Below are 23,827 nucleotides of genomic sequence, written 5' to 3' on the forward strand. Positions count from 1 at the left end.
TTGGGAGGCTGAGGTGAGAGGATCACTTGAGCAGGGAGGTTGAGGCTGCAGTGAACTGAGATTGTGCCACTGCACTCCAACCTGGGTGACAGAGGGAGATCCTGTCTCGAAAAAACAAAAAGAAAAACATGAATGAATGAATGAATGAATGAACAGATAATCTCCCCCTATAGACACTTCTGTACCTGAAACAAGATACTATCACAAGTAGTTTTTTCTTTTCTTTCTCTTTTAATATTCAAGAAACTAGTCAAGCTACAAAAAAGTTTGTACACATTGTACTCATCTTTGTGCTCAAAATAAGAATACTTCAGAGTGCATTTTGGCCACTTCTTTCCTTCTAAACTATCTCTCTCCATTGACAGGATAGATTTGAAGGGAAGGAAATTAAGTTACAAAACAAAGACAAGATGTACCTTTTTCCCTCAAATAAACGCATGCACAAAAATTTGATATTGAGAAGTTTTGCTTAAATTATCTGTGCTGACCAGACCTTCAGTCCTGGGTCATCATGATACCAAAAGCTCTTTTTAGAGAGCTCCAAGACAATTTGTTTCATAATTTTGAAAGGAAGCTATTATATGAATGTATGTTTATACTTCGGAACAAGGAAAACCATCAAAATTTTTAATATTCAAAAGTGTACATGGGTTATTTATGGGCATACAAAATTGGCTCAAGGTAAGACGTATTTTACAATGACCCCTCCATGGAAAAAGAAAGATTAGAATGTGAATTCATTTATATGTAATTAAAAGGAGACCACAGTAGTTGAAATTTTTTAAATTGGTTGCTTTGTTTGAAATGGAAGTGAAAACTATTGCTAATTAATCTTCTAATTGAACTTTTCACTAAATGTCTCCCATTTCGTTATTAATTTAAATCCTTTTCATCTTTCTGGGTTCTAGAATCATTTCCCTTACACGAACTTTCACATTTATGTATTTCCCTGAGTTCTTATAGTTACAGATACCAAATTTCCTGTTTTAAAGTGCCTTCAAAGTATCTTGAATTCTTATTTAAGTATTGCTTGAATATATACGTTCACCCAGTGAGACTGTAAACTCCTCAAAATAGAATGTATCTGAACCTCCTTCTCTGTAATTCCTCAAAACCCAGAGCATATGAGTACTGAGTAAATACCTGTTTAACTTAATTTTTTAAAAAGAAATATTGATATGTATCAAACATTTAAGAATTAAAATAATGTAATTTTATAGTATTTAAAATGGAGTACATTCATAAAGTCTAGTATTGTGAGAGGGACATGAAGATGTTGATTTACCCAGAATCAGATAGGTTATTAGGTTATTACGTGGTTGCTGTTGTTGTTGATGATGATGATAACTCTTCGGTTCCCCAGTGTTTGTACTATGCTAAGTGGGAAATATGAGTTAGGCTAGAAATATAACATTACTCTTGTTACTGACTTGCTCATACTATTTTTTAAGGCATCAGTGGGTTTTCTCCCCTGAATTTACCTCAAGCTAGAAACAAATTTAGTTTGGAAGAAAAAAAGGAGAGAACATGGGAGAGAAAAAACTAGAGAGAAGGAGAAAAATGTCACATTTGGAAGATTATATTTTAAGACTCCCTAGAGTACAATAAAATCATCATCATCATCATCATCATCATCACCACCACTACCATCAGAGCAATCCGAAAGTTTAATCTAAGACACTATCTCTCTGTTTTTTTGGAGGATAAGTATCCTCCAGATATTTCTTTCCTCCCTGTGCTTAACAGCTGTGTGTCTGTAACGCACACTGTCTTTTCTATCTCCCACCTGGCTCCTCTAATGGGAAACTAAATTGATTTAAATCATATGGAAGCATTATAAGTACTATTTAGTGATGAGAATAAATTGATTCAAATCATGTAGGCACTTTCCTAAATACTGACTGATGAGGAAGTTTAGATGTGTTGTAATTTATAAATAAAATGAAGGAGGTTACCTGGCAAGATGTGAGAGGGAGGAACAATTATTGTATTCGAGATTTAAAGGAAAGAGTGATGAACACTTCCCAAATAATTCTATGAGATAACTATTACCCTGATACTAAAACCAGACAAAAACATCACAAAGAAGGAAAACTACAGGTTAATATCTCGATGAACTTGAGTGTAAAAATTCTCAAAAAATACTAGCAAGCCAAATTCAATGAACAAATGAGGTTTATTTTATAAATGCAAGAGTAGTTTAACATTTGAAAATCAATTAATATAATATACCATCAATAGAATTAAGGCCAAAAACCACATGATCATCTCAATAGAAACAGAAAGAGCATTTGACAAACTCTAACATCCTTTTATGACAACAAAATAACTCTCAACAAACTAGTAATGGAAGGGAACTTGCTTAATCTGATACAGGTATCCATAAAAACCCAAAGCTTATCTCATATTTAATGGAGAAAGAATGAATTTAAAACGTTTGTACTTCAATGAATACCATCAAGAAAGTGAAAAAACAACTCACAGAATGGGAGAAAATATTTTCAAATTATCTATCTGATAAGAGACTTGTATCCAGAATATTTAAAGAACTATTACAGCTTAATAATAAAAAGACAACTCAAATTCAAAGTGGACAGAGGATTCGAATACACATTTATTCTAAGAAGATAAACAAGTGGACAAAAGTATATTAAAAATACTCAAAATAATGAGTTATTAGAGAAATGCAAATCAAAACCACATTGAGCACATCATATCCATTAGGATGACTAAAATCAAGAAGTAAGGCAATAACAAGTATTGATGAATTAGGATTGGAACCCTTTACACCTTGCTGATGAAAATGCAAATGACGCAGCTCTTTTGGAAAATAGTCTGACAGTTCCTAAAAATGCTAAACTTAGTGTTACCATTTTGATTCAGTAATTGCACTGCTAGGTATATACTCAAGAGAAATGAAAATATTTACCCACATAAAATTGTACAAGTGTTCATAGAAACATTATTCATAATGGCAAAAGGTAGACACAATCCAAATGTCCATCATCTGATGAATGAAAACATAAAAAGTGGTATATGCATACAATGGAATATTATTCAGCCATATAAAGGAAAGAAGTACTGATACATGCTCCAACATGGATGAACATTGAAAAGATTTTGATAAGTGAAAGAAGTCATGAAAATGTACATAATTGCATGATTCCATATATATGAAATGTTCAGAGTAGGCAAATATATAGAGACAGGAAGTAGATGAGTATTTGCCGAGGATTGGTGGGTTAGGGGATGAAGCCAGGAAATAGAGTCACTGATAATGACACAAAAATTATTTCAGGGTGATGAAGTATTCTGAAATTGATTATAGCAATCATTGCACAACTCTGTAGTATACTAGAAACTTAAATTGTTCACTTTTAATGGATGAATTGCTTGGCATCATATCACAATAAAGCTGTTAAAAACAAAAGGAAGGGGTTTGCCTTCCATTACCTTTTTCTACTTCATTTGCAAACCTTATTAGGACAACATATGAAGTTACTTCAGCAAATACTTGCTCGCTAGACTCATTTTCTGTCCCCAATAAAATGAATTCAAACTCAAGAATCTTCAACAGCTGTACAACATTGCACCTATGTTATGGAGCACAATAGAGGATTACTGTTCCCACAGCCATCTCACAAATACTGTCTCATTCGGTGTCCGTCAGGGGAAATATTTGTATTCAATCTGTCAAAAACATGTCCTAAGCACCTATGATAATCACAGTACAGTGAAAGCTCAGGTGTTTGGGAAAAAAAGAGACATCAGACGTTATTTCATGGAGTTGGCAAAATAAGTGAAATGGCAAGACCAAGATAGGAGCAACTAAGAAATATCTAACTATGCATTACATGGGAAAATTCCTGTGAGAATCCCAGGATTTGTGGTGGATGTGATATTTTATAGCCTTGCTGTTGAAAGAAGAGTTTCTCCTAGACCTGTATCTGCTTTAGTATCTATCCCTTGCCTCTGGTAGGAGCAAATACTTTTCCACTTATGGATACTTCTAGTCTTCTCCCTGAAGAAAGAGTGTAAGAGGAAAGCCTTCCATTTCTTCATGAAAACCAATCACTGGATTTTTCTCCAGGGAGAGCATGACCCCTTTCATTGGAGAAACAGAGAGAATCTGATACTCAATGTCCCCAAAACCAGCGGGGACTTAAAAAGAAAGGACACTTGCTTCTCTTCCTCCTCTCTCTTTTCTTCTTTCCCCTTCTCTCTCTTTCCTTTGTTCTTATACCTCTTCATTTTCTCACTGGTGGCATGACCTCTCTCCTCTTGCAAGGGATGCATCTCTCTCTGAAGTGACTTTGATTTTAAATACTAGTCATCTACATCAGGTTGGGGGGTAGAAGTATACTCCTATCTAGTTTTACCACAAGCAAACTGATCAATTCGCTGCTGCTTAGCTCAGGTCTTTGTGTTTACTTTATTTACAGGAATCCTTGAAAAAATGTGAGTGGTAGCATGTACACATTAAATTGTTGCTGAATTTCCAGCATTACTCATAAGATTGTCTTTTGCTGGCCCCATGCTTTCATTCTTGTTCAATGAGTAAAGTTCCTAAACACAGTATATGTTTTATAGTTTTGACTAATTACTGTGTAGGGGAAATCACTGAGAAGCACAGGATCAGGTCTAATAATGGGAGAGGTGCTTTTTTATGCAGAAATTTAAAAATTAATATTACACCAGAAGTCTCTGGAGGTTACCTACAATTTTAGATATGGGATTATGATAGTTTAAAATGCAGTTTTTAAAATATAGAATGATGTTTTGAAAGGATGAATTGATGGCTGGGTGCAGTGACTCACGCCTGTAATCCCAGCACTTTGAGAGGTCGAGGCAGGCAGATCACGAGGTCAGGAGATCGAGACCATCCTGGCTACCATGGTGAAACCCTGTCTCTACTAAAAATACAAAAAATTAGCCAGGCATGGTGGCAGGCACCTGTAGTCCCAGCTACTCAAGAGGGTGAGGTAGGAGAATCGCTTGAACCCAAGAAGCAGAGGGTGCAGAGTGCCACTGCACTCCAGCCTGGGCAACAGAGCGAGACTCTGTCTCAAAAAAAAAAAGAAAAGAAAAGAAAGGATGAAATGATAACAGATATAGAATAAAAAACTGTAGCTTCAGTGTGGTATATTTATGGCATGTCTATGAAGTTAGAGATGTACTCTCACTAGTCATCGCATAAATAATGTGTGGCAATCTGTCATCTCAATCAATCAACTATCCTCCTTGCTGGGCTTTTTGTAGTAGAGAATACACCAAAGAAGCTAAATAAGAGTCAAGCTGTCATCCTTATAAATAAAAGCACAGTGTTTCCCAGAGTCCTTGGAAAAGCTGGAATCGAGACCTTATTTGGGACCAGAAGCCAATGTAGGAATCTCCACCTAACAAATCCAAAATCTAGATTTTCTTTCCTCACCTGAAGGGAGAATTAGGTCTTAATGGCATCTCCCTCCCCAGGAATTACTTAGCAGCCAAGTACATGGAGGACTGTGGTTTGCCTCATAAATTCAGTTGCTGTTGGAAACAGAATGCCAGAGACCAATGTTAAGAGACGGGTGACTGGCATCCTTTCACAACATAGGGCCAGGACTGCCTCACGCATGGAATGAGAAAGCTGAGAGCAAGTCTTGGCACTTCTTACTTGTCTGTTATTCAAGTAATGCAGGAGACAGAAATGAGATTCCACTTACTTACTGTTTTAGAGGAATAGCAGCCAACCTATTGATAAATTGCGGCAAGGGGTTATCAGACTCTCATCATCAGATCAGTGGTTTCCAGTGCTTGGAGAAGAATAGTTGAAAAGTGAAAAGAAGGAGTAGAAATGTACTCCTTAGCACTACCCAAATGAAACTGGAGCAGGGAGTACCCTCTTCGTGGAAACACAGGAATTAGAGAACAATCATCTTGATCTAAAAATTCTCGAACACCAGAAAACATGGGAGCTCAGAGGCACACATTCATTCTGCAATTTTACAAAAAAAAATTTATATTTACTGAGTGCCAAGTACTGACGTAAGAAAAGATGATACAGGAATGATGGCAAGACACAGTCATTGCCCTCAAGACTGATCCTCAAGGAGATCAGTCCCCTTACACTGGAGTAAGAGTCTGATGATTTGGGTTTTGGTTCTGTCTACCAAAAGAACTCTGTACATTTTCATGTCTCTGATTCTTCTGAGCCTCCATTTCTTAACCATTAAATGAGAGGACAGCATAATATGCCTGCCTCACAGGGAGTTAATGGGATTCAGATACAGCAGTGTTCCCCAGGATCCCTTTGTGTACATCTCCCCACTTAGTCGGTTCTTCCTTTGTACCTAGCCTACTTTATCAATACCTTAGGAAAGAATATGAAAAACCCGTTCATCAAAAGAAATAAAAAACTACTGTGCTTGTAAAATGAGTCTTCCCAGGAGTATTTACATTTTCATAGAAGATTAACTCCTAAAATTGAATATGGAAATAATTTCCACATATACACTTCCATGTAGTAACATCTTTTCTTAGCATTAAAGTGGCAGGCAACTCCGCTAACAAATCAAACTAACGCTTCTTCATGGAAAACAATGATCTGGTAGAGAAAACCTATTTTTTAAAGCATTTATTAGTTCATTCATAGACTTGGTAAACTTATTCAAAAGGTATTATTAGGATACTCTGCCTCATAAGAGAGAAACGGGTTTCTTTTCTTTGAGGATCTCCACTGTTGGTGAAGACAGAATTTGTGCAGTACTGACTGGACCACATCAGTTGCAGAAATCATCTCAATCATCGCATTAGAAGAGAGTGTCACTACCCACTACAGTACAGAAGATGAAAGAAGTATAACAATTTGCAGCATGTAAATGTTCATCTCTGTGTCATCTTCCTTAACTGTAGTTAAGAGATGATCACAAGGTTATCATCGGCTACTCCCCAAAACCTCAGTCTGCTTTTGAGCTTAGCAAGTTTATCTACAAAACATCTTAGCACTAGATTCAAAAATATTTATTTAGTACCCGTTATCCCCATGACACTGCTAGGTACTGAAGGGCAAACGAAAGACACAGGCTTTGGTTTCAAGGCACTTTCACTGCTATATGACACTCCAAGTGGAATCCTATGCAGACGGCATCTGAGTAAAAGTTAAAGTAATGAGACGATTGACCTGGAGTAGACGGAACATACCATGCTACTATCTCCAGTATCTGAAGTATGGATATGTGGCAAAATACTTGGCATACAAGGATACAACTGGGAGCAAATTTTGGAAATTTCGTGACGAATTCCAATTCTAAATACGGAAGAACTTTCCAAATTCTAGAAAATACCTGTGCAGCTTATGTACTTGTTGGGCACGTGGAAGGAGGTTACATATGTTAGGGAAAAAGTTGACTGTTTCTCAGGTAGCACCATGATTTGCATATGGCAGGTGCTTAATTAGTATCTGCTGATTTGTTGTTTGATTTCTTTGAAAGGCAGGCTATCTTATTGAAGTTCCCATGTCAATGTTAAATAATCTACCTCTTGAGAAATCTCAAGGAGTATCAAAGAGAAAGTTTACAAGCTGCTAACATGCTTTTATCGGCTCTTTATTTAACATTTCTCAACACTAGGTTGTTGTCAGTTAATTATAAGTGAATATGGTCTGAAAAGAAACAATGTGGACCTGTTTTGTTTTGTTCTGTAACTACTGGAAAAACCCTAGAGTTTTTTATAGTTTTAGAAGCCTTCAGATCATTTGTCTAAACTTTCTGGTAGTCACGTGGCCAAGCTCATCTTTCCCTAAGATCCAGTTAGCTATTTTATAGTCATAGCTGTATGGGTGGGTCTTCATTTGACTGTTTCTTATTACTGTTTCTTTTTTTTTTCTTCTTTTTTGAGACAGTCTCACTTTGTCGCCAAGGCTGTAGCACAGTGGCACAATCTGAGCTCACTGCAACCTCCATCTCACAGGTTCAAGCGATTCCCCTGCCTCAGCCTCCCCCAGTAGCTGGGATTACAGGCATGCACCACCACGCCCAGCTAATTTTTTTGTATTTTTAGTGGAGTCGAGGTTTCACCATGTTGGCCAGGCTGGTCTCGAACTCTCGACCTCAGATTATCTACCTGCCTCAGCCTCCCAAAGTGCTGCGATTACAGGCGTGAGCCACCACACCCAGCCCTTATTATTGTTTCTTGATGAATCTTTGCCTAATGCAAATGAGCAGGACAAAGTCCATGGACATTATCAAGATGGAAAGAAAGAATAAAATTTATCACAAGAGAGCAATAAATATTCTGGCATGTTATCATGATTGACTTCATTTCTACTGATAACTTCAAGAATGAATCCTAGAAGTGTATTTTGATATACTGTGAGTATATAGCTAAGATCCCAAATTAATGTTCATCCATAAATAAAAATGACAGCTAACATTTATTGAATGTTTAGTAAGTGCCAAGGGCACTTTATACAGATGATCTCATTTACTACTCTCAGCAACACAGTAAGATAGGAGTTTGCATTCTTTGTCCTGCATATGAGGAAGACTACATGGAGCAGTTTCTTGTTGAAGGTTATCTAGTTGGGAAGTAATGCAGATGGGGACTGAACCAGGCATAAAAACCAGAACTGGTGCTCCCGACCTCTCTGCCATGCTGCTATCTTCCCCACCCCCTATCCTCAATTCCCTGACTTCAAGAATTAACACCAAATATTTTTTGAAAGAACTTCTGTTTATAAATTTATGTTGTAATAAGGCCAAAGCTAAGCTGTGGACTGCTGAAAGGGGACTGATTGCAGCAAACCGTGGTGAGAAGAGGGCCTTTTCCGTTTGAAAGGAAGCCTGGACTGTACTCGTCAGGAATAAGTTCAATTGACTCCTGCTCCTGTCACTTCTAAGAGAGTCCTCTGGCAAAGGTCTCTCTGCCCCATGGGCTGATAGAACTCAGCTGGCTGCCCAGCAGCTCGACTGTGTTCTCCTTCTGAGTGTGACTGGTTTGCTGTTATTTGCAGAATAAATTAGAGACAAGAAAGCTCTTTCAGCTTCTCCCTACTAAATGAAACCAACTCTATTAGCTTATTCTGAATAAGAACATACATATAAGGAATGCCTCAATTAGTTTAATCCAGTTAACTAAATCCTTTGTTAATGAGCATTTTTCCACAATTAACTTCTGAGGACAAAAAAGGCAAATTTCAAAATAATCAGAGAAGAAAACTTTAAAACTCTGCTCTAGGCCTGATACACATTCAACTTAAATCCCTATGCTGCTACAACTATATAATATTACTCACTAATAGTTAACATTTAAGGGAGCACAGTAATTGTGTACCAGATATTTGTACAGGGACTCATGTATCTGTGTTTCCTTTAACACAGCAAGTCTTTGAAGCAGACACTGTTATTCTCTCCATTTTGCAGGTTAGCAAATCAAGCCATGGAGTAGTTCATTTGCCCATCTAATAGATGATAGAGAAGAAACTTAAACCCACATAGCCTGATGCCTTGACCCGTATACCACATTGCCTCTTGATTATTAATGCATGAGAGAATGATGACTCCAAAATATATTATTCAATATATGGAGCCAGAACTGGGAACAAAATGCCTGACTCCACAGTGCATCTTTTTAATTGCTACACATACAACCTTTTCTTTTTCATTTTGTCAGGACTAGATACAGAAGAGGAACAAAAGTCTAATGCATTTTACAAAGATCTCTAATAGCCTGGCCGTGGTGGCTCACGCCTGTAATCCCAATACTTTGGGAGGCTGAGGTGGGCGGATCATGAGGTCAAGAGATAGAAACCATCCTTCCCAACATGGTGAAATCCTGTCTCTACTAAAAGGACAAAAATTAGCTGGGTGTGATGGCACACGCCTGTAGTCCCAGCTACTTGGGAGACTGAGGCAGGAAAATCACTTGAACCCGGGAGGCGGAGGTTGTAGTGAGCCAAGATTGCACCACTGCACTCCACCCTGGTGACAGAGCGAGACTCTATCTCAAAAAAAAAAAAAAAAAAAAAAAAAAAAAGGGCTGGGCGCGGTGGCTCACGCCTATAATCCCAGCACTTTGGGAGGCCGAGGCGGGTGGATCACGAGGTCAGGAGATCGAGACCATCCTGCCTAACACAGTGAAACCCTGTCTCTGCTAAAAATACAAAAAAAAAAAAAAAAAAAAAAAAAAAAACTAGCCAGGCGTAGTGGCGGGCGCCTGTAGTCCCAGCTACTCTGGAGGTTGAGACAGGAGAATGGTGTGAACCCGCGAGGCGGAGCTTGCAGTGAGCGGAGATCGCGCCACTGCACTCCAGCCTGGGCGATGAGCAAGACTCCATCTCAAAAAAAAAAAAAAAAAAAAAAAAAAAAAATAGATCTCTGGTAGAGTTAATCAACCAATCAGAGTTAAATCAAAAAGGAAGTTCTGGTTGATTAATTTAATGATTCTTCCAATGATCACAATCATTTCTGAACTTTTGGTTTAATTGGTTTTCCATTGGCTTCAGGGCATTCTGTTCAGAAAAAAATCCAGCTGTGGAATGTTTTTATTTCATCTTCATTAGTAAGAAAGGCCACAAAACATTCAGAGATGCTCGTAAAAAACTTGTCCTCTGAAGTATTATGCTTTTATCAAGCATCTGTGCTACAACTTTGAAGATTTTTCTCTTGAATCATATTTAGCAGAAATCAAAACTGTGCATAATCTAAGTTTACAAAGTCAGATTCCTTCCATTTCATAAATACATCCTAATGACTGAATCAGACATTTTAAAAACATTCTCCAGCTCTTCATATTGTAAAAATTCTAAGTCAGCATCCGTTTTACTCTTTATAGGATAAAAGATTTCCAGAGCTTATAATTAATGAACTGTTAAATTCGGGCATATGGATGTGATATGGTTTTCAAATGGGACAAAAAGAAGTTATTAAACTTCAAAGTGATGACATTTTACCATATATTACTGGGCAGCATTCAGGAAATGTCCTTCAGATGAAAGAATTAATTTTTATTCCTTAAATGTGTATAGTTCAACAAATGCTAAGATTGTCATAATTGTTATTTCTGCAAGTTCTTATATTTATTATTTTCTTTTTTATTCTAGGTCTTAATTTTTTTAAGTATATGCTTGTATTTAGTTTATAAACTACCAATTCCTTCCTCTTGACAGTTGTAAGATTTTCAACCCCACTCCAGATTATTCCATTAATTGCTCTTCTCTGCCTAAAGCAATGAATTTTTAGTTCCACATGGCTCTTCCTCCCTTCTTCTATGTTAATGTTCATGTTATCATCTTAGAATATCTTCCCACTTCTCATATGCCCAACTGGCATTCTCTTTTCAGTGATAACACAACTAACATATTACCAGGAAGCCACCCCTTTTAAGTGGTGGCATGGTTTGGATATTCAAATCCTTCTGGGCTTAATTCTCACCCAATGTTCCTGTTATAACTCCTGTACTCAAATGAAACGTACTTATAAATCAGCAATGATAACAAAAGTTTTAGTGCATTTTATTTTCCAAAAATATTTGTTATAAAATACCAGCATCCTTCAGCCAGACCACCAAGAATACTACTATCATTGAACATATTTAGGTGTATTGACTAATTACAATGAGGAAAAACCCACACCATCAGGGACCATGGAGTATTTTAGGAAGAAGGTGTTAAAATGGACTTAAATGATTGTTGCAAATGTTAGATGTTTTGGAAGAGAATTCAAGGGAGCATGGTTGTTTACTGTCAAGAAGAGAGGGTAGTTCTGTGACTGATTATCTTAATCATAGTTATCTTAGTAATTATTATACCTAGATGGAGAGAATACTAGAGTAAGGGTAAGCTGTGATTGGTAAAGAACTGGCAGTTACTACTATCACTTTTGACAGGAAGAGATTTGGTCCATTTTAAGTTTTGGACAATGTTTGTGTTTTGTTCAGGCTTGGTTCTGATTATGGAGGGGTCTTGTTTTGTCTCGGTTCATCCTGGTCATAGAATGGCCTTGTCTGATGCTGTTTTGTGAGGTCGTCTGTGGTCGAGAAGATCACACTCAACACAGCTGGGAATGCCAGAACAACTCCTGGCAGCACCATGCCCTGCTTGACAGCACCCAGCCCTCAGAGGCTGCATTTCCTTCCTCAATCTTATTTTATTTATTTATTTATTTTTTTGAGACAGAGTCTCACTCTGTTGTCACCTAGGCTGGAGTGCAGTGGCATGATCTCAGCTCACTGCAACCCCCGCCTCCCAGGTTCAAGCAGTCCTCCCACTTCAGCCTCCCAAGTAGCTGGGATTATAGGCATGCGTAACCACATGTAATTAAAAGTTAATTTTTTGTACTTTTTTTTTTTTTTTTTCAGTAGAGACAAGATCTCACCATGTTGGCCAGGCTGGTCTCAAACTCCTGACCTCAAGTGATCCACCAGCCTCAGCCTCCCAAAATGCTGGGATTACAGGTGTGAGTCACTGCACCTGGCCCCGTATATTCATTTTCTAAAACTTGAAAAGCATGGAAGGTACAGAGAAGAAAATTAAAAACTTCCTGATAGTGGCTGTTTACCAGGGAAGGAGAGAGAGCAGGAAAGCAAGCCATCCTGTGTGTGCTGGCTCCGCAGTGGTGCTTCATCTTTTGGCAGCGCCAAGGCCCTGCAGCAAGGAAAGCTGAAAAGAGAGCTCCGGGAATCTCCCCCCAAAAAGCCAACTCAGCTGGGGCAGTAAAGACATCAGTAACCAAGCTGCATTCAGAAGCTGGCATTCCAAGTCCAACAATTTGGAACGTTCTCCATAGCAATTGTCCTGCAGTTGCCAGCACTGTGGTTTTCCATTCAATGTAGCACTTACTGTGTTCCAAGCACATGTACTAACTTATCTAAAATGCCTAACAATCCCATGAAGTACATCTCACTGTCACCCTTTCTTACAGATGAGGAAACAGATACATGGAGGCTTACAGAAATTGCCCAAGGTCACAGATCTAGGAAGTAGGAGATATGGGATTTAAACTCAAGCAGTCTGTTCTGGGGGAATGTGCTACTAACTACAATATCAAATAGTGTTAATTACCAAGTTTTGCCCACTTTGAGTATGAAAATCTTGACTGTAATTGTCAACAAGTTTTAGGACATCCCCATCTCCCATCTCTATTGCCATTTCTCTTCTCTCTTTTTCTCTCTCTTCATATATATATAGATACAGATATGAGCAGTCTCGGCTCACTGCAAGCTTTGCCTCCCGGGTTCACCCCATTCTCCTGCCTTAGCCTCCCAAGTAGCTGGGACTACAGGCACCCACCACCACGCCTGGCTAATTTTTTGTATTTTTAGTAGAGACAGGGTTTCACCGTGTTAGCCAGGATGGTCTTGATCTCCTGACCTTGTGATCTGCCTGCCTCGGCCTCCCAGAGTACTGGGATTACAGGCATGAGCCACCGCGCCCGGCTCTATTCTCTGTGCTTTACTCTGACCCATTTTGTACTGGGATGGGAATATTTCAAGAAAAGTCACTTCCTGTTTAAGGACAAGATGAAGCGAGGACCTCCCTCATTGAACAACATTATCAAACGTTTCCAGGTAAAACCATCATATATATCCCTGGCAGTAGCAACTTAGAGAATTCCTGTTGAACACCCTCTACCCTTTGTGGGCTATATAAGAACCAAGAGGTAGACGCTTTGGCCATTGTCTGAATTGAGCAAACTTTGGGGCTTGATAAGCATCTATTTACTTTAGATGATATTAAATTAGAAGCAGTCAGTATACAAATACACACTGATCATCACCTCAAGACCTAGACATTATGGGGATGAGAAAATATCTAAAGAGTTCATCATCTTTTAGGCAAATGTCTTATGAACCCGTTTCTACCCTGTCAAAGAACAACATAGAACAAGTAATTTCATTTCCTATTCCATTCTCTGTTAGACAACCATAGTCCTGAACCAGCCAAATTAATGAATAATATGCTAATTTCCCAATTAGGTATAATTGACATCTATTGCCACCTCTACCAACGTGAACTGAACAGAGGAGGAAATGGAAGAAAAATTCAGAATCATTGGGTGACACTCAGCAAGTTTCCTTCTCAGTAAAATGAGGCAAATAATATCTATTTCACAAAACCCATTGCAGAATATAGGGCTGTTAATAATAATTATTGTAACAACTAATGATAAATAGTAACATTTATTATTATTAAAGTTATAATGTATATTTAATTACTCAATAAATTTTATAAACAGGTTATATAAAATATATAATTCTATTAAAATGTAGAGTAAATATTAATTTCATAAAATATAATAAATATAAATTAATATATTTATATCATTATACCTGTTATTGTTAAGCTAGTATCATTACAGTAACTATTACAAGAAGAATGTTTTCAAATATCTTTAAAATTCCTACATGTAGATCATGGCCAATTCAGTTTTAAAAACATTTATTGAGGGTTTACCATAAGCCAATAATTAATATACAAAAGTGAAAAAGGCAAGTGCCTAACCTGGCCAGTGAGGAGTTTCTGGACCTGATAAAAGATGGGCCCACCAATGGGCAATCTCAGTCTAGTGTATAGTAAGTACTGTGATTTGGGTTGGAATACAGAGGAGAGACGTCTAAGCTGGTGGAATGGGGGTGAATAGGGCAAGCGGAAAGTATTAGAGATGACACATGTTCGAGTGGTGAGATTATGTTTGAGATCATGCTAAGTAGGAATCAGCTAGCTAAAGAGAAGGAACAATGGATAAATGATCCCACATAATGCCAAAGAAGTGAACAATAACTTAAAATACTGATGCATTATCCAGACTTTTTTTCATCCGCTTTGCTGGACTGAGTTTTCAGTTGACTGTGATTTTATTTTTTCATTCATTATTCATTCATTTAGTTGGTGCTGGGATGTCATAATCAGGGGTGATTTTCACAAACACAATTATTGAAACTGTAGCTGACCAAATGCAGAAATAACTGCTAAGGGAAAGTAGTAAGATTTCTTTGGAACAGGTCATAAAAAGGAGTATTTTTTTTAACCTCTATTTCTTTACGTCTCTGATATCGGTGTCAAGTTTTCACATCTTGATTAACATGTTCAAGTGAAAAGAGATATCCACTAGTATGTCTTCGGAAGGCAAATGTAGAGAATTCTAATTCTGCTGATTAAAATAAACTAGAAATCACAGATCATGCTTATTAAAGCAGTATAGCAAAGAAAAACTCAGTAGAGAGCATTAATTGAGTCAGTTACAACTAATTTCAATGGAATTTGATCCTTGTTAAAAGTATTTTCTTTGGAATTGTAGGTTTTGGAGAGGTTGAGTGTAGGATTAAAATAGCAACTGTAAAAATTATATTGGATTTATAGAATAACATTGCTCTGGAAAAAAACTTGCCAGCACCATGGCTCGCACCTATAATCCCAGCACTTTGGGAGGCCAAGGCAGTGGATTACTTGAGGTCGGGAGTTTGAGACCAGCCTGGCCAATGTGGTGAAACCCATCTCTACTGAAAATACAAAAATCAGCCAGGTGTGGGGGCGGGTGCCATAATCTCAGTTACTCAGGAGGCTGAGGCAGAAGAATTGCTTGAACCTGGGAGGCAGAGGTTGCAGGGAGCTGAGATCTCGCCACTGCACTATGGCCTGAATAAAAAAGTCAGACTCCGTCTCAAAAAAAAAAAAGAAAAAAGAAAAACTTCTCTTTAGGCCTAACTATGTCACCAGAGAGTTTTCCTACAGCAACATTAGATGCAATTACAACATGGAAGCTTACATTAGAAGAGTAGGAGTTTGGAAAAATGTTCTTACAGGTAGGCTGGAGCTGGTTCTCAGAGAAGATCCATCTTACTTTAGAAGTCATCTTTATTTGTCGGAGAATGATTACTAGAGGTTCAAATGGAATTATAACCAGTTCTGAGTGCTCCCCACCTCAATAAAGACTGATATCAGTTTTGTTTGGTAACAATAATTTTTTAAATTTAAAACATTTAAATATTCACTCTGGCAGACCTGCACTACCATGACCATGAAGAACTTTCATGATCTTTATCTTTTTCATATGGCTCAATTGCAAATAGCAGAACTTACCAAATAATTGTTAAATGGGGATATGTTAGCAAGCTGCCATGTATGTTTTCCTTATTGTTACACAATGCTTCCAATTGCTTTCATTTGGAAAGAGGTCTCCCCATCAGCATCCCATCAGACTTGTGGAGCATTCAACACACACACACACACACACACACACACACACACACACCCCTATTATTTCTATTCATCTCCCTTCTTGAATTTTTCTCCCAGTTTTTCCTCTATCAAACTCTTTTTTACCCTTAGGAATTCCCTCTTTTATTTCAAAAAACTGTGCCAAAGGAAATATTAGTCATCTAATAATGTCCCGAGTGAGTTACTTATTATATTATTCTAATACAGTATGCAAATATATACTAATATAATTCAGGGAAATCATGACCAAGTGTGGCAGTCAGATTTTGGAACTTTAAGTTAAAAATGTACTTTGGACAATAGTATACCAGCTCCCTATACCAGCGAGCTAATCTCTACTGAAGGAAAAAAATAGCAATTATAAACTTTAAATACACACCTACCTCTTCGTAGTTCACAGGAGTTTCTGTCTCTATTCATGTTATCTCATCAGCCTAGACTGTCATTAACATCATCCTCTGCCTAAACCTTTTGAAGCTTTCCCTGATCCCTCAGAAAGAATCAGCTGCATTTTCACAGTACACAGCATACAGCGCTACTTAGTAAGAACAAAATTCCTCTTTGTGTGTTAGCTAACTGCATGTAAAACGAGTCCAGAACTTGAATGGAGTTGTTCTTAAAATAAGCAGTGGCCTCAGGTGAGAATTAAAGATTTTGGTGGGAAAATGATAGAGATGCAAAGAACAGTTAGGACTGGGTACTGGGAAATAATATAATGTAGTTCTAATCATCATTCAGTGGGGCATGTCACATTTACATCTGATCCATGCATCGCCTGAAATGGTGGGCCACCAGTGTCTTTGGGGTGGACACTGGTGTATCAGTTTGAGGTGGATGACTTGAATTAGATTAAGACTCTCTGAGTAAGGGTGGAACTTCAGGGAGTAAAATACTATTCGAAAAAGCTACAGAGAAAGTTGGGACTTCTTTCAAGAGAGCAGATGCTCAAAAAATGGTTCCAGCCTCAGAATGGAAACCAAAGTGAAAAGTAAGAAACCAAGACAGAAAACACCACAGAGATTGGAAAACAGGTTCTCCATGGTTGACTGGCCTCTGAACAGAGTGGCAAGAGTAATCCTAAATCCCACTTTTTGGTTGGTAGCAATCCAGTTCTTTGAATTAGTTATATAGGTAGTTACCTATCTGAATAGATGGCTAGATAGATACACAGATAAATATATACATACACACACATACAAACATACAGAAGCTTGGAAGATAATAAACAAATGACTGGAATAAATACTTGAAGTTGTTAACAGCAGTTTTCTGTGTCGTGGGATTATGGAATAATTTGTTTCACCACTATTTTTCATCTTTCCCAAATTTTCCTTGGAAATGTGTCCTGATTTTATAATCAGAAACAGATAAGTATGTGTGTGTGTGAGTGAGTATACTATTTCTTTTTTCTTTTGACTAAACCAGTAATTTTCAACTGAGGCCAAATTTGCCTCACAGACAGCATTTGACAATATCTGAAGAAATATTTGGTTGTTGCAACTGTGGGGTGTACAACTGGCATCTAGTAGGTAATGGAATGGTGCTAAACATCCTCCAAAGTTCGTGACAGTCCCTGACAACAAAGAATGATCCAGTCCAAAGAGTCAATAGTGCCAGGTTGGGAAACCTGGATTAAACAAATGAAACTTTTATTAAACTTTTATCTCTCCATACAATTAATTCCATTGATACTACACACAGTTATTTCATATTAATTAAGGTTATTTTTAAATCTAAAATCCTAACAATATCTAGCATTTTGACAAATATAGACATTCTATATGCATTAGCAAGAGCTTAAAATAAATAAGCTGTTTTCACAACAGTATATTTTCTCATTATATGACAATATAAGTAATATCTACAAAAAGAAAAATCACTCTGACATATTCTCTTCTTAACTCATGCTCTTGCTTCTTTATTTTTAGGGAAGTATTGATGGTTTTGTTACAAGTGCCAATATAATTTTTTAGGCATATATCCCTATTTTAAAAGCAGTTGCATTAGAAGCTATAATATTGGTCTCAGAATTAAGTGAAAATGACTTCCTGGACAGACAGTTGTTGAAAAGATTGTGTTTCTTGTTTACCTCTATATCTTATATATCAACTAGCAAAAGTTCTTACATAACAAACTCTAAATAAATATATATTGGATTGAATGAAAGTAAATAGTGTATAGCTCTTCTGGATACAGTCGATATTTATATAGGTAAAAAGATGTAGAATAAATTTTAGAATAAGTAATAAAAATATTCATTTTTTGACCCATCTAGAATCAAGAATTACAGTTTATTTAATTCAATAAGAAGTTAATGATCATCTTTGGGGCATCTATCACTTTACCAGATGTCCTGCAGAGTATAAAAGTAAGATAAAATGCATTCTCTAGCCATGAAGAATTTGCAATCCAACCAAGAGATAGAACATATCTTGAGAAAACCATTTAATTCCAGAGGAAAACAGCACATGGTTGAGGGCCAAAAAGGTGACTAATTAGCGCAATAAAAATTTAAGGAATATATATATCTGACTGGAATCATTAGAAATAGATTCACAGCAAAGAAGAGAATTGAACTGACCCTTAACAGACCAATGAATAGAATTTTAATATGACCAGAATTGAGGAAAGTATTTTAAGGGACAGAAAATATCATAAACGAAGCTAAGAAGATAAGACTAATCAGGAACATGCACACAGGGCAGTGAAAGACAATTACCTTGGCTGGAGCAGGCAATAAATTTGAACTGCTAGTAAATGGGCAGATTATTGTGACAGTCAAATGAGTGAATATCAATAGGAAAATCCTATAAAATCCTATAAAATATCAAAACATATGAGTAGAATGAAACATACCATCTCCAAACAAGTTTGGAAATTGTATTTTCAGTCTCGACCACATTTAAAGTGGTTACCTAATCTAATATGGTTTAGTATCATCTTCCTACACCTACGGGCCTTTGTACTACATAAAGCAAAAATCTGGCCTACATAATGTACCTAATGTTCCATAAAAATGACCACTATCAAAGGTAAGCCAAATTTAGCTGTAGCTCTATGTAGCCTTTCCCCACCTTGTGACTACAAAGATAGCAGGAGTCCTCATTTCTGAGGAGAGGTGCTCTCGTTAAATAATTATTTTAATTACCTTAACCCTTATTCTAACATTGTGTTTTAGTCAAGGGAATAATAGAGCAAGTACTGTATTCTGTCTTTTCAAGGAGTTTTGCCGAAGATAGGAATGAACAATTAACATTGTTAAGAATCATTAGACTAAATTTAATACACATATGTTGAGATCATGATAAAATGCAAGAAGGAACAGTTCATTACCTCCAAATGAAAAAAATAAATGCCTTTTACCTAAATGCAGTTTACACAAACCTTTCTACTTGCTATGATAAACTTATGTTTCTTGATTGGAGACCCATAAGAGACAGCTTTGAAGAATAAATAGGCTTTACATTTGAGGTAAAAAGAATTCCAATGCCTAGCTTCCTTTAGTAACTATTAATAATTAATAAAAACTACCAAAAGTTTGGCCAATGTGTCTTTAAAAATCAAACATTGCATTAAATACACTTAAGTCTGTAAATACTACAGCTATGCAGCAAGAATTCTTAGATCATCTTAAAAGAGGTTTTTGGTAAATGTTAGCTGACCTACGAAACGTTGTTGGTTAGTAATGGATTCAGCAGCAAGTAACAGCCTTACCTACAATGGCTTAGTCAAATGGAGATTTGGTTTTCTTAAAAGAGAATTCCAAAAGGAGGCAGACAAGAACTCTTACTAGTGGCTTCATTATACTATTTCAAACAAGGTGTCCTCTGGTTTTCTAACAAGCATCCTTAGATGACTTTCAGTTACATTGCATTGTCCAGAACTATGTCACATGAACCACCTCTAGTTGAAAACTAGGCTGGGAAATAATATTTTTAAGGACGTACATTGTAGTCTGAAATAAAAGAAAGAGAAGAATTATGTAGGTCAGTTAGCAAAAGCTATCGGCAGTGCAAATTCAGAGCGATTGCAGTAAGACCCCAGCTATTGTATCTTTATTAGAGCACTACTAAGTAAATTAAGTTTGTAACACCTAACTCAATATCTAAGTGCCACACAGAAATCCATGTTCCAGGTTTTCATAAACTAAGTCATTTTGTGCCTTTCAGGTATGTCTTTGTCTAATGGATTTCTTGGAGAACAGCCCAAGCACAGCTTGTATCCATTCACAGAAAAGGTTCCTAGGTAGTATTGCTATGCCCACAAGGGCAAGAGTGATCTATGAAGATTTCCACTCACTCAGAAAGCTACCAATGGATATATTGTAGATGGTCCTTGATAGGTCCAATTCAGGGAAGTGAAAAAAGGGAAAATTGCAGATATGGTATAATACCTTTATTTACCCAGCTGCTTTCTTCTTTTGCTAGTAAGAAAATGGTAGCATCTTAAGAGCTGTGAAATTCCTCAAAATTACAGCTCAGTAGCCACTAGAGTCTGATACACAGTGGGTGTTCAAGTAATATTTGTTGACTAAGCCTTTTGCCTACTTACTCTTATCAAAAGACATGCAAACATTAGTTTAAAACAAGCATTCTTCATTTACTTTAATGAAACAGTCAGAATTATTTAGTCAGTATCCATCTCACGTGAATCAGAGCTCTATGAGGAGCTCAAAGGAAGTGCTTGCTAAGATTTTTCACCCCGAAGGTCTTGCCCTGACGTGGCAGATTTTTTTTTCTTTACTTTTTACTCACATCCGGAGCTAATTAATCAAGTCTGTGGAAATTGGTTTCTAAGCCATTTGGCCACCAAGGAGATTATCAACATTATTATTATTATTATATATTATTATTATTATTATTATAGAGCCATTTTTAAGTGTTTAACATCCTTTTAAATCAGCATATAAATCAGCTTGAAACAAAAGTTAGGAACTGTCAGTCAATGAATCAGCTAACCAAGCACTTGACATGATGTTAAGGGTCATTTGAAGGCACACAAATAACAGCCCCTGCCCTTGACAACTTACTGTCTATTTAGGAAGAAAATATGCGTTCAGGGGAAAAACTCATGTAATAATGTAACATTATATTTACAATTTGTCATATTAATAGAACAGACAGTACATGTTTCATTTTTCCCAGAATATCAATAAATTTGGGCTTTGCTCAAGTGAAATGAGGACCGAATGTATCCTGTCCATAACTCAGCTTTTGAGGTCCTGATAGGAGGATCACAGCCCTTTGAAGATTAGAGTATAAAGTGCTGTTTAGCATAGATAAACTATAAGGAATTCACTTGAGCCATAGGAGGAAATAAAAATAATTATTATTTTCTTTTTCTAAAACATTAGGTCATGGAACTAAAGGAGTGTTTGAACTTCTGTCTGGATGGCGGAGAACCAAAGAGAACTTGCCCTTCAAAGACAGGATAGCAGATGCCTATTCTGATGTGATGGTCACCTATACCATGACCAGCTCCCTGTACTTCATCACTTTTGGCATGGGTGCCAGCCCATTCACAAACATAGAGGCTGTGAAGGTCTTCTGTCAAAACATGTGTGTCTCCATTCTGTTGAACTACTTCTACATTTTCTCCTTCTTTGGCTCCTGTCTGGTCTTTGCTGGCCAACTAGAGCAAAACCGCTACCACAGCATCTTTTGCTGTAAGATCCCTTCTGCAGAATACCTGGATCGCAAACCTGTGTGGTTCCAGACAGTGATGAGTGATGGGCATCAACAGACGTCCCATCATGAGACGAACCCCTACCAGCACCACTTCATTCAGCACTTCCTCCGTGAACATTATAATGAATGGATTACCAATATATATGTGAAGCCATTTGTTGTCATCCTCTATCTCATTTATGCCTCCTTCTCCTTCATGGGGTGCTTACAGATCAGTGACGGAGTCAACATCATCAATCTACTAGCCAGTGATTCGCCCAGTGTTTCCTATGCCATGGTTCAGCAGAAATATTTCAGCAACTATAGCCCTGTGATAGGATTCTATGTCTATGAGCCCCTAGAGTACTGGAACAGCAGCGTCCAGGAGGACCTAAGAAGACTCTGTAGTGGATTCACTGCAGTGTCCTGGGTGGAGCAGTACTACCAGTTCCTGAAAGTCAGCAACATCAGTGCCAATAACAAAAGTGACTTCATCAGTGTCCTGCAAAGCTCATTTTTAAAAAAGCCAGAATTCCAGCATTTTCGAAATGATATCATCTTCTCCAAGGCAGGGGATGAAAGCAATATTATTGCTTCTCGCTTGTATCTGGTGGCCAGGACTAGCAGAGACAAGCAGAAAGAAGTCATAGAAGTGTTGGAAAAGCTGAGGCCCCTATCCCTCTCAAAGAGCATCCGATTCATCGTGTTCAACCCCTCCTTTGTCTTCATGGACCATTACAGCTTGTCTGTCACAGTGCCTGTTCTGATTGCAGGCTTTGGTGTACTCCTGGTGTTAATCCTGACTTTTTTCCTAGTGATCCACCCTCTGGGAAACTTCTGGCTAATTCTTAGCGTCACCTCAATTGAGCTGGGCGTTCTGGGCTTAATGACATTATGGAACGTCGACATGGATTGCATTTCTATCTTGTGCCTTATCTACACCTTGAATTTCGCCATTGACCACTGTGCACCACTGCTTTACACATTTGTACTAGCAACTGAGCACACCCGAACACAATGTATAAAAAGCTCCCTACAAGAGCATGGGACAGCCATTTTGCAAAATGTTACTTCTTTTCTTATTGGGTTAGTCCCCCTTCTATTTGTGCCTTCGAACCTGACCTTCACACTGTTCAAATGCTTGCTGCTCACTGGGGGTTGCACACTTCTGCACTGTTTTGTTATTTTACCTGTGTTCCTAACGTTTTTCCCCCCTTCCAAAAAGCACCACAAGAAAAAGAAACGTGCCAAGCGAAAGGAAAGAGAGGAAATTGAATGCATAGAAATTCAAGAGAACCCAGATCACATCACCACAGTCTGAGGGGTATACAACAATGGATTATTTTTCTTTTCCAGTATTGCACAATGATGCAGGGCAAGTAAAGCTCAGACCTCAGCTGCTTGGGCTGGCCAGGGGTAACAAGGCAAGTCAGATCAAGAGTGCATTATTCATGACACTTCAAGGTGTCTGCTTCTTGGGGGGGAAGGGGGAATAAAAAAAAGAGGAAAAAGTTATTTGCAACCTTGTTCTCCTCTAAAAACAAGTTTCTGGATGTAATCTGAGAGCTCTTCCAAGGAATGGATGAATCAATGGAGTGTTAAGATAGAAGGCCAAAAGAACCAGCTGCTTTTAAAACTAAAATGCTTAGGAGTGATGGAGAAGCAAGGAAAGGTGTCCTTCAAATAGGGGGAAAGACACAGGAAATGTGCCATGGCACTTTTCATGCTTGTATTTTTAACAGGTTGGTCAAAGGAAACCTATGCACTTGGGAAGTACATATTTAATACTGTCTAAACCAAAGGACTTCCCAATCCATTTTATGTGTACATATATATGTATATATCCCATATATACATATACTTAGACTTGTCTTTAGTGTACATTGACGTTTACGTGGAGGGAGGTATCATTTGCAGATAGGCTGGCCTTTCCCTAGAAAGTCAAATCAACCTTAGCCAAATATAT

At 37.5% G+C, this 23,827-nt stretch overlaps 1 protein-coding gene across 2 annotated transcripts in view; it reads left to right on the top strand.

Moving 5' to 3' along the window:
- Positions 1 to 23,459, top strand: part of PTCHD4 (patched domain containing 4) — a 195,173-nt gene extending 171,714 nt beyond the window's left edge. The window contains exon 4 of one of the 2 annotated variants that reach the window (XM_030929184.1): positions 21,549 to 23,261. In XM_030929184.1, coding sequence (XP_030785044.1) covers positions 21,549 to 23,182 — 1,634 coding nt within the window. In that variant the 3' untranslated portion in view covers positions 23,183 to 23,261. Of the gene's footprint in view, positions 1 to 21,548 lie in introns of both variants that reach the window. The other variant, XM_010361841.1, reaches the window with a different exon arrangement.
- The last annotated feature ends 368 nt before the right edge of the window (positions 23,460 to 23,827 follow it).

This window comes from Rhinopithecus roxellana, chromosome 4 (genome assembly GCF_007565055.1).
Source record: "Rhinopithecus roxellana isolate Shanxi Qingling chromosome 4, ASM756505v1, whole genome shotgun sequence".
NCBI classification, from domain to species: Eukaryota; Metazoa; Chordata; class Mammalia; order Primates; family Cercopithecidae; genus Rhinopithecus; species Rhinopithecus roxellana.